We start from the raw sequence: 15,740 nt of genomic DNA, 5'->3' as shown, positions 1-15,740 counted from the left end.
CGTGCCCTTGGAGGTCTATAAAGCAAAAGGCCTATTAATGTATAGTTATTAGTGAGTGAGATCTGAAAGGTTAACAGTTCGCAATTGTGGAAGCTTCTCATTGCAGAACCCCTTGCTTACAGCTCTTCTCTAAAAACAATTGTTAGCCCTCCCCTCCGCTTCCATGTTCTGTCAGCTCTGATGAAAGAATAGCCTGCGGGTAGTGCTAGGGCAATATCAGAATCTGAGGCACCGTCTGCCCATGACTCTGTGATAAATGCCAAATTGAGTTTATGTGCCTCGATCAATTCAGCCGCTTACGTGTTGAGTTTCACTAATGATCGTGTATTAATTAACACTGCCTTGAAGACCTTGGAGCCCTTCTTACATGAAGAAGTACACACCGATTTTGGCGCATTTATTTCCGAAAAGTTGAGCAGCAGCTGGCAGTGCTCGCACTGCTTAGTCTCTTTCTGTAAGTCCAGAAGTGGACAGCAGGGTTTTAACATGAGCCTGTGTAACTCATCACTCGTGTAAGATATGCTCCTTATTTTGCCTACCTCGGGTGCAAGGGTTCTGGCCCTGGGCACAGGCCAGGCACGGACGGGTGCAAGACCGGCTTGCCTTTGGTGCACCCGCTGCCCTCGTTCGCTCTTGCATTGCTTTAAATGGGGTGTGCAGTGGAAACAACTAGCCCGCTTACCACCTGGAAGGCCAAAGTCACCGGAAGTGGGGAAACGTGAAAGCCCTGCAATCACCCGCCATACAAGCGGCACTTGCCGTGACGGACCAGGGTGCAATTACTAAAAAGACACAGTTTACAATTGATTACAGGCAATAAGATCGCAAGTTAAATTAGGCGCAATTAAAATAGAAGCGCACAGCGGTAACCCTAGCGCATCGGGCTCCCCGTCCGCTCTGCCACTGGTTTAAATGGGGTGTGCAGCGGGAACAACTAGTCCGCTCACACCCCGGAAGGCCAAAGTCACCAGAAGTGCTGGCTGAGTCATATCGCTTTAAAAAAAAAAGTTACATATTTTTAGACATGCTGCACAGCAGCTGTGCTGCGCTCCTCTGCAACATGGCTGAAAGACATTGACAAAGCCAATTGGTTTTACATAGGTGGGACCTGTTGGTTTTGACCGTGCTTTTTAGGTCTTGCTTGATAGTGCAGCTGTGTGGATGACATATATTTTATAGCAATTCTTTAAAAATATGCATAGTTACGATGGCAGGGAAAGGCTCGACATTTGGTGAGCTCTGGCAACCACTCTTAGCCATACTGGTCCAAGAATTTCGGGAATTTACGTGCCCCAGGTACTTTCACCTCTTAGGTCTCACCACATCGGACGCTACCACCCAACGGGACTCGACACAACAGTGAACACTGTACCCCAACATGATTCCTAACTCGCAGTGGAGAGGGGGATATTGGGAGGGGGGGAGTTGTTATCTCTTTTGTTATTCCTTTTGCCTTTTACATCCTCAGTTTGCAATTTATGTCTAGTCACCTGCCCTCTGCGTAGCCCACGATTTCATGTTTCTTGCATGACACAGTGGCTTACTGGCAGTTAACCAAATAAAAAGATTTAAACCTAAAAATATATGCTTAGAATGGCCTTTGGATTGCCTACACCAACAGTAGTACTACTGTCTCATCTCATGATCTGCTGGCGATATATCATACTGCCTTTAGCTTCCAAGCAGTGTTTCCATTAGAATGACTGAGGGATTATTCATAATCTGAAAAAAAGATTCTTTTGTGCTGGCTGCCTTTCACGTTCAGTTCCTTTTCTTCTATATTGCTAAACATTTTTGCTACTTGTTTCCACCATTCGCAAAGCCTTTAGGATAAGTTTTAATATCATAAACAACATTTGTGCATGTATTGCATGTAACCCGCATTTGTTAATGCCTGTTTTTTTGTATTTGATCGTACATTAAAATCAAACCTATCTTACTTATCAATAGTTGTTAAAAGAATGTTCTCCTTATGAAACATTTTAAGAAGGTTTGGTTTGCTCTGTACCACTATTCTTGTTATGTACACGGATACGCACCTTTCGAAGATGGCCGCTGCATATACCTTTTCACTCTTTATTTGCTGCGGGCTTGCGTTTCAATATCTTCTCTGTCAATCAATATACGACAGCCAATTAGGGAGGTGTGTGGGAGGAGCGTTGAGTCACGAGCTCGTGTAGCTCAACCCTTCAGCAAGAGGGTTGAAAGTGGGTCTCTATGTGACCGGAGCACAGTCGGATACCATGACGACGGAGGACGATTGACAGATCCTCAGTGCTCCCTATAAACTCCACATGGTCATCAGTAAGACAGGTACGAAGGAACGGGGCAGAACAGAAGCACGGTGGTGCACGTGAATAGTATTGCATTGTGCACGCGTGTGCTAGCATGTGCACTTTGACCTTTGTTGTATGCTCTGTTGCATGTTCGTTTGGCCTTTGACCCCACACATCCTCCTCGGAGCCTTGCACTCTCCAAAATACCACCTTCACCGGTTCCAAATTAATTCGAGAAGTCACTGAACTTTGGGATACCCGAGAAATTCTCCTCTAGCCAGTTTCACAGATGTGTCCTGTGAGACCGCCTCCCATCCATGGTTGTGACATACCGAACATCTCTCTTATCACCATTTTGAAACGTTTCTTCAGTGGTTATGGTGGTGTGATTTATGCTGCTCTGGCCCTCCCCTCTCACAGCCTCTTACCTTTGTAACATTCTGATTGCTACTTCGCTACTTCCATTGACTATTTTGTTGGTCCATCTAAATGTATGCTTCGTGAAGTCTCAACAATTATTCTGTACGGTCTACCGAATTGTCTTCCTTCTGATCCTTGAACAAATGTCTCGTTCGTGAACTCTGAATTTGACTTTATTGTTGTGGCCTACCTCAAAATATGTGCTGCGGCCACAAATGATGGACGGAATGCTGAATGAATCAAACATTCACCCCCAGTCAAGAGATATGAGTTAAATCCATCTGCATTGTGCTCACTACGCCATCCCAGTTTGGACCCAGCCATATACTAATCAGTCTTGACCCTGCTCCTCATGTGAACAGTCCACACAAAACTGCCAAGCCAGGGCCTACCTCCCAGGACCGGAAACAAGCATCCCAGGACCGGTTTCGGGGTAACGCCCCTCATCAGCCAGGCTAGCGTGAATCCAGTGGCACAGCGAGCAAGGGGCCCACGTCTGTGCATACCCATCCCACTTAGGACGAAAAGTGCTGCAGCTACAAATAATGGACGGAAGGCTGAATGAATCAAACATTCACCCCCAGTGAAGAGATCTGGGTTAAATCCATCGTTCTTTTGCTCACTACACCGTCCCAGATCTCTTCACTGGTGATTCATTCAGCATTCCATCCACCATTTGTTGCTGCAGCACTTTTTGCCCTAAGTGGGATGGGTATGCACAGACGTGGGTCCCTCTCTTATTGCGCCACTTATGAATCGTCTGTGCATGTTCCTCTGTAAGGCTCCAAAACATTTCTTTTATCTCTTCCAATACAACCTTGCAAAGTGATTGTTAAAGCACCCTTAGTCATAAACCCTGACAAAGCATACTTTTTGTGACCTTCAAATCTGACTCTTCAACCTTTTCATAAAATCCTATATACCTCGCCAGACAGGATTTTGCGCTGTTGCTGCACATGAAAAATTGTCAGTTGTGACTCCAAATATCCATCCCCATTTCTGGCAATGTAACATTTTCTTAGGGTGTGTTAGAACATCACCCTCGAGAGACCACCTCTTTTTGGCAGCAACAAAGACCTATTTTATTGCCAAAGCCAGGCCCCTTCGTCCTTTATTAGTTTATGTATGTCTTTGTTTCAACAAGATTTTTACTGCTCCTTATCAAAATGCTACAGCTTTAGAGAGTACTTTTTTTGACTGTTTCATATGAGTACATGAGATGAAAGTTAAATAGGGCACTTAACTTTCAAGAACACAGATGTCATTACCTATAATTATTTCTATGTACAGGGGACCTTTAGCTCTACACTTCCACTGCAGTTATTGTTAAAATTGTGTTTAGGAATTTCTTGAGGCACAGGTTGTGGGTATAATTAACAAATCAAGTTCTGACGTGATTCTGTATAAGCTGTAAAGCTGCCTCATATCTGGGAAAGCAACTTCTTCGAACATACCCAGATTATATGCTTATAGGCTTCTGTTCAAAAACAGAAGTTTGCTTTTGCAGTCATTGGCGTGTTGATACTCGAATATGTGTAATGATGCATATGTTTTCTTACACTAACAGATTTGTGAATATTTTACACCATTAAGTCACAGCAGAAAGAAGCTAAATGATGTGCAGTGAAACACAGGTTTTACTTGATTTATAAGAGGCGTTTGGAACAATAGAGCCATAGGAGCACAAAGTACGGATTTGGGGATTCCAGACTGAATCCTTTATCATTACAGACCAAGCCCTGTATCATTAAACTGGAACAGGCTACAAATAGATTTGGCAGCTGAATATTGGTATCATAAAACACATAAACAAGGAAAGCCTAATCTAAAATGCTGCAAAATAACTTCAGAATACATCTATAGTTACTAGTTGACAACACACTGACTCTGATGCCCAAAGTCCGATCCATCAGAACATTATAGCAGCCCTCTCTCATGTGACTTTGGTTCGTTGGAGGGCCGTACAACCCAAACTTTCACTGTAACTTGCATTACAGAGGCAGCCTGCAACATAAGATTTCAAGACACGTTTGCCGGGTTGGTTGCAAGCATCTTCATCCTCATTGAAATCCCATTGTGGCAATATCCACACTCAAGACCACCTAACACAACACATGGGCCACGGGAGGTCCTCAGGGTTGGGAAAGGATACAAGGGAGAACAATGACACATGAACCATGAATTCTCCCCATGCACTTGGATTCTCAGTAGATGGCTCTTGCACTTAGGGTTTCCACCTTAAACAATTATTTGCACGACAGTAGTCACGGTTCATTGCTTGGAACAAATGAGTTACCCATCATGGTTCATGTATCATTGTTCTCCTTGTATCCTTTCCCAGTCGCGGAAAGATTGTTCCATTAGCGACGAAACACGTGTCGGCTGGCAAGTCTGAGAAATTAAACGACCACACTGTTTCCAATCTTCACAAGAAATTCATTGCATTTTTGTTGGCTCACTTATCTGAAATGTATGTGTCCACACTGACACACTGTTATATACTGCATTGTTGTGTGTCTGGGTACTGGTCGAATAGTCTACATTGTGTTGGAGTTCTCCCGCACTCAATTGGGGGGTTACATGGCTTATCCCCTCACCCAGCTGCACCACACAAGAATCTTTATCATCCCCGAATTTTGCGTCCAATAGATGCTGAGCGCCTAAAAATTTCCCTGTAACCTAAAAACCCTTCCGGATTGTGTTGTTTAAACATAGCTTGACCATTTCAATCAACATTTTGCTGTGTTATGCATACTGCACTGGTTTTCTATTTAGGTAATGTTTGAGTGCTTTTACCCTATCCCTGTGATTTATGCTTGTATACAGGGAATTCACATTGAGTGCCATTAAAATGTATGAGTCATCCCATTGGAAATTGTTGAGTTTGCGCGAAACATCCTCTGTGTCCCTTGTGTAAGATGGCAAGGCTTGCACATGCTCCTGTAAGAAATGGTCCACATATTGTGAAGCAAGCTCAAGCAGGCTATCTCTGGCAGATATGATGGGTCTTCCAGGTGGTTTTAGGGGATTTTTATGTACTTTCGGGATTAAATATATTCTGGGTACTGCTGGTGTCTCATTCTTCAGAAACTTGAATTCCTGCACATTCAGGAGGCCTGCACTTTTCCAGGCCAGCTATTTTCTGCAAAAATCATTATACATGATTTTAAAATTCGCAGCATTGCTTTTGATATTGCTTTTGATATAACATTCTCTGTCATTGAACTGAAGATATGCCTCCTTCATGTATTCGTCCTTGGCCCACATCACGATGGCCCCCCCCTTTGTTGGCGTTGCGTATCACAATGTTTTTGTTGGTCTGCAATTTGTTCACTAGCATGAAATATTGATGATTTCTTCGATTGTATTTTTGTTTTGTGTTGCAGACTTTGTGATTACATTTTTTGACCGGGGATGTCGCCTGTTCACTGAAAATGTCGATAGCATCCCTCGGGGCGATCGGATTAAAAGTTGACTTGGGGCCAAACGATGTATGACCTATCTTAATGTTTCTGGTCTGGCTGTCCTGGATCATGTTCGTATTGTCCCTTAGTGCAGTCTCAGGTCCTGCGCCTGATATACCAACAGATTGATCTTCTAACATTAGGTCTTGAAAATCCTGTAACAGTGGCATATCGGACATAGAGAGGTTCATTGTAGATGTTAGATCCACTGTTGTTGCCTGTGTGTTTGTTTTGTCTTGTATGTTTTTAAGTAGATGACATTTCTTCAGCTTTCTCACACTTTTATAAATGTCCATTCAAGTGCTTGCATAATCAAAATTATTTTCAGGATAAAAAAATAATCCAAGGCTTAATATATTTTCCTCAGACTGTGACAGATCAATATTAGCCAGATTCATGATGGTTCTAGGTTGTGTATTATTTAATTCTGCTTACATCTGCCTGTTCTTGATCTGTTGATATTTGTTGCGCCTCTTCTTCGCTTTCCTCCTCTCCCTACATTTACCGTTGTTGACTCTGTGTTGCTTTTTGGTTGTTGTTGTTTTCGGGGACGTAGGGTTTGCCTCCTGTCCTGGTATAAAAAATTAATTTCCTCCCCTAACAACAGTTTTTGCGGTACTTGTCCGTCCCGTTGGGCTCTCAGGTCTGATTCTGCCTCGATATATAACATTCATAGATCAAATGCAAGAGAAATAGAACACAACAAGTAATAATAACAATACCGGACACCCACTGCAAGGAGTAGGAAATAAACTCCGTCAAAGGAAAGCACGGACAAATCTAATATATATATATATTTTAATACAAAGGCTCAGCCTCCCTCCCTCGGTATGCCAATAAATGAGGTGCAACCTAAACGCTGTGGAGTGCTTTTCTAAAAGCTGAGCCTTTGTATTAAAACAATTTTAACACGACAGCTTCGTCGTGGGAAAAGCACCACCTTGATGCAATGAAGGAGGGAGCTGCTGGAGAAAGGGGCCGTCAGACCAGGACTATCCAGGGGTCAAATATACGGTGCAGCGTTTGGCGAAAATGCGAAGGTGGAGTCACATACTGGGGCACACTGGAGTGCTTTAATTATCACAGTGGTGCCGGATTCAACTACTGTGATCTTGTTCAAATATTGCGACAAAACGGAACCCACTGCGGGTATCTTAAACAAACAGAACTACATGTCCCAACATTCTCAGCTACAAAGCTGACACGCCTACAACTGACACTACTAAAGACAGCTGAGGCAAAGGACTGTGAACAATTACAAACACCGAATTGCCGTAGCCCATGACGAAGGAGCGGACAGCTCAGAAACGCGTTGGCAAGCAAGTTTAAATTACGGAAGTGAAGCCACCCTCGGTATGCCAATAAATGAGGTGCAACCTAAACGCTGTGGAGTGGTTTTCTAAAAGCTGAGCCTTTGTATTAAAAAAAAATAAATAAATAATAAAAAATATATATATATACAGAATACATCAGAATATTAATAACACATACAAAGGAATGCCAATAACCAAGAACCATTGAATGTGCACACTAACACACACAAACGCATCACAATAGCAATAATCAGAAAAAATACTTCACTGGCTGCAATATCTTCATCTTAACCCACACAAGACTGGGGGATACCAAATCACAGTCCTGCGGTCAAGAGACTCCTCAAGCCGAGAAATGCAGCACTGAGTAAACACGTCAGTCTCAGTACAAATCCGGCTTCCAGGCGAAGAAACCCCAGTTTTATAATATTCTCAATGCATAAAGACATCCTCTACAGCAAGGAAACTTACTGGTGCTGGCAGAGCTCCATGCAAGCATTCCAAGGCAAAGGAGTTCTCACCCATTCTCCTGCTTTCCCACACGTTTCAGCCACTTACCTTAGTGAAGCTTGCGAAAGTAGAACACCTCTCCAAAAGTACAGAAAACAGTCTTGAACATGAATAACATAAATAACGTGAGTAACCTGGGGGCCTGCGTGTGAGTGCAGAGCTCAAGCTAGACAGAGGCAGAATTCAAGATGGAGTTTAGGGCCTGTCAAAGCCAATAGTAAGAACTTCATCAAACTTCCAAATGTACAATGAAAGCAGTGCAAATTTTACAAGATAACAAGATTTAAAGGCATTTTTATTGCTCACAAAGTGAATGAGCAATAAAGATGCCTTTAAATCTTGTTACCTTTTCACATTTGCTCAGCTTTCAGAGACAGAGGTCAGGTACATTACAGTTAGGTCAAGTAGATTTTTCGAGTTACTAGACCCACAGGTCTAGTAAAATGTTTATGATTTTCCGAGCCCTGACTGCCTATAGCACCACACACCTCATTTCTCAATGTATAACATAATGCACATTTAGGCACCGCTGCCCATAGCACTACACTCTGAGACCAAGAAGTACATTCCACACCTTTTTCTCTTTCATGCTTTCAAACACCCATCCCACACGTTCTGTTCTTGACAAGGCCGTTCTACTCTGAAATATTCCCACTCTGCAGCGTTAAGGAAACATGAAAGAAACCATTAGGAAAAATGCAAGTGCAAATGTCGTATATTCAACCTAGAGTAAATTAAAACACATAAAGCCAATTAAAATAATGGTAGTCAAAGGTGGGGCGGCCTATAGCACTACAAAGAGATAGCTAGTTACTGATGACCTTCTTTAGACTGAACTCTGTTGGCAGTTTGGGCTGGACTGTTCCCAAGAGAAGCAGGATCAAGACTTATTTGCATATGGCGGGGTCCAAGCTGAGGTGACATAGTGGGTGAAAAACAATGGATTAGGATGTGGCCCAAGTGATTGCCAGTCGCTGAGATTAAACTAAGCACCCCATCACCTTGCTCTTTTTGGATTTGACACCCTAGTATGCCCAGACGTGTGCACCTGTTTAATTGTGCCACTGAACCAAGGTACACCAGGCTGAAGAGCCCTAATAAGGGTGAAGCGGGTCCTGGGTTGCTTGTGTTTCGGTTCAGAGAGGACCTGGCCTAGCAGTTCAGGCTGGACTGATGCCATGAGGAGCAGGGTCAAGACATTTGCATATGGCTGGGTTAAAACTGAGGTGGCATGATGGGCGAAAAACGGTGGATTGCGATGTGGCCCGTGTGATTGCCAGTGGCTGAGATTAATTCAAGCCTTTCTATTTGTTGCCTTATTGTTTTTGCTTTTGGCTTCCCCACTGTTTGGCACAGTTCTTAACTATGAGATGATCCTTTTTTGTTGATTGACAGTGTGTGTTTTTTAACTCATCTAACCACATTTATTTAAAAAGTAAAAGGAACACTTGTACTTAATTTGTCCCTTTAGTTTTTAGGTCTCACACCTGGCGATACAGCGCGAAGCGCTGTTGCCAGCGAGACCTATAGTCGTCGGCTATGCTTTCAAGGGAGACGGGCACGTGCACGCTGGACTGGGGCACGCGCAGGCTACATCGGACTGGATATGTGGACGCGCGAGCCGTGTGCATCTCTTGTCTCCCTTTAAGCCCTTGAAAGCACTTTCACTTTCCATGCACTGGCGCGCCCCACTCACCGGGCTGCTGGGCAATGCGACGCTGCCGAAAAACACCCCGCCTCTCTACTTTCACCCGGGCCCCCTCCTTGGACCCGGGACTTCTCTGGATTTACACCGCTACCGCGGGGCTCTCCCTCCCTCCCTCAATGGGAGCCCCGCATCAACGAGCAACACCGGCCTCTTCCGGGCGCGTCACAGGTACCGCCCATGTCACGGGCAAGGATGCCTGACTTCCTGGTTTCGCCCCCCGCCCGCAACCGTGATTTTGTGCTTGTTGTTTTATGCGGGTGTCGAGTAGCACGCGGCGCACACGCTCTCACGGTGCAAGTACCGCGCCTTTCGGTGCACAGACGGCTTCTGCGGATGGAGCGTGAAACCATCGGCCCCTGCAGAGCCGCCTCCAGCCACACGCACCGATGCTGTTCTGTGCCGGTTGTATTTGCTGCCATCTACTGTCCGACCCGGGAAAGACATCTATCGGCTATGTACACCGAAGAGGCGACATGCAACCGATGCTGTTTGCTGCGCCTTGACCAGAGCAACACCTGCACAGTGAGCGTTGGAGGCCGAATGCTAATGGAACTATTTGAACGTGCAGGTTTGTGTAATTCGATGTTCTGTAACTGCCAGGGTGAAACTCTTAACTCCCTCTCCTTGGGCACCATATTGTGAGAGGATGTGGCGTTCCGACCAGAGCTGCCCAGAGGGCTTTATGCAGCACTGACGCTGTGTGCCACCATGATGTTGCAGAGTATTAACGTGCTGCCACATGCACAAATTACAAGGGCACCGTGGCCCTGTTCAGATTCCAAAGCCTGGTGATGTGTTTGACCGAAATGTACGGTGGTACCCTCGTTCTCAACGTGTCAGTTTCGGTCCCCTATTCTTGAGTCTAACGGTAGCCAAGACCTGGTGATATTACTAAAATAGATGTATACAATACGTACTTCTAGCGGCTTTCAGCCAGCCCTCTTCATCAATTGGTATATGATTGTGTCAATCACATTTGTTGTGGCCATTACAGCATTGAGTATGGCAGAATAGGTCAACCCACTTCAGCCAATGAACTTCTCCGTGACTGACGGCATTCTGCCCTTTCTTATGGACTACAATCGCACTCATACATAGTAACTCCCAGAAGAGTCATGGACAGTTATGAAAATGTATGATTTTCGAGACCGAGGGCCCTACAGCTCCCCAACAATAACATTTTGCAAAAACCATGACGAAAAAAACGAGCCTTCACAAAGCCAAAAGGCTGGCAGCCAACATAGCCCTATTGGCTTTGATAATGCTTGTTTTAAAGTGGCCCCTTAGCGTGAAAGACGGGACCTACCTTTACGACACCTTTTGTCTTATAATGTATGCATAACTGTCATGTATCAACTTTTAAATAGCGCTGCAAGATGGGTATGGAGGGAACCTGATGAGGAACAGTATGTGTTGTGAAGATTGCCTGACAATAAGCCACTCATTATCAATTCACTCCTCATATTAATGCTTGCGTATGAGGACATATAAGTTAATTATAGACAGCACAGGGTAATGCTGAATGCTAAACTTGTGCTTAATTAATGTATTCAAAATTGTGCCAAGCGACGACCGCCAGCACTGTATACAAACGTCCCAAATGAGATCCTGGGAGTCTCAGCATGACGATATTCTCAGTTTATACATTATGCCTTAATTAAATTATTGCCTCCTTTGGCTTTTGTTTTGTCATCTTGTAGGATGCTGGCTCTGTATATACTATACCAAAGTAAGGTATAGTGGACACAGAGTCCAGGGAATCCCCTGAGGTATAACAGAGGCTAAATTAGGTGTATACTAACAACTCTCTTTGTGGTAGTGTGGGCGAGCAGTTAGGCTTATCCAGAGGGCATGTTAAGCATGTATTGTATTCACTTAATCAAGACTGATGGCACATACTCAGAGACTGAATTCAGACCGATTGGGTATGCATATAAAAAGGTATACTTATGTTTTATTTGTAGAACCAAGCAGGACTTGGTACAGGTGAGCAAGATATACTCTCAAATGCAGGACTTCACAAGGAAATGCAGTTGTGGTTACATTTGCATAAGTTACAGGTTTGTATTGATTCAAAAAGCAGCTTACATTACTCAATTACTTTTAGAATACGCTTCAGTTACTTTTAGATTACTTTGAGTACTGGGGTGGTATGCCTAGATACCACACATAAGGATCTCACTATACAAGGTAGGTACGATTTTTCTTGGCTTGAGTAATCGTTACTCTTTTTCCCATATGAAACACCAGTTCAACACGTAGAGCATTTTAGGCCCAAAATCTTATTCCCCAACGACTAGGTTGGCACTCACGTTGCACCACTAGCTGCACTGGGGCAGCCGGGTGCAGAGTGCAGGGGCCCAATGTTAGCCAATAGGCCTGAGGGGACATCCCATTAGGGACTGCTGCTGACAAGCAGTCCCCTCGGTTGTGGGAGCAAAGCTCCTAGGGTTAAGGTGAGCACTGCAGGGGCCAACGACCAGCACAGGAGCTGCACCACCAGCGGCACTGGGGCGGCCGGGTGGAGGGTGCAAAAAGGATGTTGGTGACCCAGTCTTTTCCAACGGGGACTTTCGGTTCTGTAAAGTTGCTGCAGGGTCAGGCAGGGAGACTTCCTGAAGGTGACCACCAGCTGGAGAGATAAGCTGAGATCTTGGAAGTTGCATGAACACCGTTGGTGGAGTCACCCAATGCTGCAGGGTGTCTTTTGGCGTTGGATTCTTCTGACTGCCTTCGGGCGCAGTCTGGCTCTTCAGACCACTTTAGTCGGGGTCTTCTTACCAGCTCCGGTCACGGTCAGGAGAACCCTTCAGGTTGAGGCCCGCAGGCATCGTCTTAAAGCTTGAGGGAGGTTGGGGATCACCAGATCTCAGTTCAGGATTGCTGGGGAGACCTCCTCGTGGTGTTGGGCCTCTTGAACTCTGGCCGTAGGCGCTGGTGCAGAGTGATGCAGAATTGCGGAGTCCCCAGAACCCAGATTCTGGTCTTGGGAGTCTTTGTTTAGCAAATCCGGTGCTCACAGTAGACAGTCTGTAAGGTGAATGCAGGGCATGTCCTCTGGGCTCTAGGGGGCTGCTCTCTGCTGGACACACAAGGTTCTTTGCTGTAGGCAGGTCAGAGGCAGTGGGTGTCCTCCTCTTCCTGGGCCAGCTCAGCTCTTCAGGCCGTCTTCTTTTTTTCTCGAATCTGAGGATGCAAGGTTCGAGGTCACCCCTTAATACTACATTTAGGAGCGTTTGATGGGGTGTGCAGGTCAATACCAATGGGTCCCTTACTTGTGGTGGGTACACCCCCTAGTATGCTACCCTCCAGTGGGAGGGGCATGGGCCTCTTCCTGATTGGCTGAGTCCTCTCATCTTCAAGATGAAGGGGACTGAAATGTGTGCTTCACCTCACCTCCCCCACCTGAGGGTTGGGGTTGGCAAAGGAGGGCCCTCCTCTCTTCCTAGCTTGGTTTTCCCACCAATTCTCCTCCCCAAAGTGTGGGACAGAACCGGTGGGAGCCAGTTGCTGGGGCCAGCAAAAGACAGGGACTGCTCACAAAGATGGCAGGCCTTTGAAGCTTCCCCTTCGTGGACCCAGCCCATCCTGGGGGACGAGGCAGGACACCTCTGCCCAGGATGCGCTTTGTTTCTTGACCCAGATAGAAAAGGGACCCATGGGACCAGAAACCTGTCTGGTAGTGGTAAATGGCGGGCAGCCATTCAGGAACCCCATCAGGGCTGGTCGTTTTCAGGGGGCATCTCTAAGATGCCCTCTGAGTACAATTTACATTGAATTCCATAATGGCACCAGTGCGGGTTTAATATGCGGAGAAGCTTTCTACCAAACTTCCCAGATTTTAGTAAAGCCATTGTGGAACTGTGGAGTTCTTAATGACTAACTCCCAGACCATATACTCTTTATGGCTTTACCACACTTACAATGTCTAAGAATAGGCTTAGACACTCTAGGGGTACAGTGCTCATACCACTGTGTCCTCACCCGGGTGCTAGTACACCCTGCTAGAGGGGTTGCCTTCCTCTTACTCAATCAGCGGGTTGTAGGCATGGTACACAGGGATGTGTGCCATGTCGACACTTCGCTTTTCTCTGCACCAAAACACGCAGCCTGCGATGGCAGTGTGAGGGTATTAAGGTACAGGGCCTCTAACGGTGGCACAATTAGGGCTGCAGCCCTTAAAGGCCTTCCCTGGTCACAGTGCCCTTGGTACCCATGGTGTCTTTTACAAGAGGCTTACATGTGGCCAGGTATGTGTCAATAGTGTGTACACATTTTTGGGAAAAGCACACAGGCCAGGGGAGTCTGATTGACAGGGACCCGGGGCACATCATATCAGGTTGCATCAGAGGTCAGGCAAAAAGTGTGGAGTAGCCATGCAAAAGAGGCACTTTTCTACACATCTATATGCAGGGTCTCTGGAATTCTGTAGCAGGGAAGCACCAAATTATGCGGCAGTGTTGACTAAATAATGCAACAAGAAAAGACCAATTATTCAGCATAATGCAGCATATTTCTTTACGCTATTACTTCATTATTGTGTAATTTGTACACATGATAGTGAGTTCTAGGCAAAGGTTTCACCTCCTTAGTACCAGTTTAACAACAAAAATACAGAAAAAAGCAACCAGAGATGACCAGTTAACCTTTGCAAGGGGCCTGCCCCTGTGCGAGAACCCATTCTGCTACGTTTTTAGCAATGTTTGATCTGTATGAGCTAGTAACATTTTTCTTTTTGTTAAAATTTGCAGATTATTCTTCAAATGAGCTATTATGTGACAAAAGTGGTAATCCATGATTATGCTAAAAAAGCTGTGGCTGCGGAATCGCATAATTCCAGTGGCCCTGCTATATGCCAACAGCACCCAGAGTCTGTATTACGAATAGGGCACACCTTCCCTGTTTTGTGCGCCGAGTGTAAACGGGGAAAGTGTGCCCTCTTGTGATAAATGTGCTGCTGGCAAGGCAGCTGCAAACTTGAGCTACCCTGGGAGGAGTGCATGTAAGTGAAATACAGAGTAGCTGTTTAACAGCTGGTCTATGTTTCACAGTGTTACACATTCAAGAGAGTCAGAGATCCCAATGCAGGCAGCAAGGGGTTGTCTGGGGCTCTGTACGACCCCCTTTCCCCCATCGGGAGGGCTGTCCTCAGGGTGGGCCTCTTGAGGGCATGTTTGCCTCTGCGCCAGTGTCCATAATAAGGCATGGGCGCAGAGTCCGAGTGACTCCCTCATTTGTATGGGGTCACTCCCCCATGCAAATGAGGGAATGCCCTCTCACGATGGTGCTGGCGTTACATGTGTGCCATTGATATCTGTATTACTGTAGGAGTTTCAGAACCGTGTGTAGCCCCTTCTGTAATACCAAAGTATCTCTGGGGCACACATGCCCATTGTGCCTTCGGGAACTTTCTGTAATATGGCCCCAGATTTTCCTTTCTTTTTCCACGTACACTTGCCACATACAAACAGATACTCCAACTGTCTTTCAGCTATCAATTACTGGATATCTATTTAAATCCTTTATGCTGAGCTCATAAAAAATGCTAATAAAGAGCTTCCCTGCCACTACTGCACTGCTGTCTATAACTAAGCTATCCACTTCTCCACTGATATTACACCATGAGCCAGAAAACTGTGTGCACGTCATCACCTCTATGACCAAGGTAACATTCATAACCGAACATAGCAACAGTTGCCACATTTTAACCGACATTCAAAATAATCTGCCCATATATTTCCTTACACACACATAAGATACTGAATTCCTCACTTGTTTTTAGCAAGCTTGACTATTGTAACAGTCTTCTAGGGGGGTACGTCCTTATTCTTTTACTCATTAGACGTGTTAAACTTTGCCACAAGGACACTTTAGAACTTTTCCAAGCAACTTCTGCGTTTAACTACTGTCATCAAGCTGGCTGATTGTCAGCTAAGAACAGAGCCCTCTATCAACCAGTTATCCTGATTTTTTTTTTCTTATTCATAAATGCCCTGTCCCTGAATTACTTCTAATCGGTTCTGTGCATATACATCCCAATTCAGAACCT

The 15,740-nt window shown here is 45.3% G+C and overlaps 1 protein-coding gene across 2 annotated transcripts in view; it reads left to right on the top strand.

Moving 5' to 3' along the window:
* Positions 1-2,143: 2,143 nt before the first annotated feature.
* SLC11A2 (solute carrier family 11 member 2) overlaps positions 2,144-15,740 on the top strand; it is a 358,374-nt gene continuing 344,777 nt past the window's right edge. For both annotated transcript variants that reach the window (XM_078688843.1, XM_078688845.1), the window contains exon 1: positions 2,144-2,313. In XM_078688843.1, coding sequence (XP_078544969.1) covers positions 2,295-2,313 — 19 coding nt within the window. In that variant the 5' untranslated portion in view covers positions 2,144-2,294. The remainder of the gene's footprint in view (positions 2,314-15,740) is intronic.

The sequence above is a fragment of the Lissotriton helveticus genome, chromosome 1_1 (assembly GCF_964261635.1).
Source record: "Lissotriton helveticus chromosome 1_1, aLisHel1.1, whole genome shotgun sequence".
Classification (NCBI taxonomy): domain Eukaryota; kingdom Metazoa; phylum Chordata; class Amphibia; order Caudata; family Salamandridae; genus Lissotriton; species Lissotriton helveticus.
This window is presented reverse-complemented; position numbering and strand designations above follow the sequence as displayed.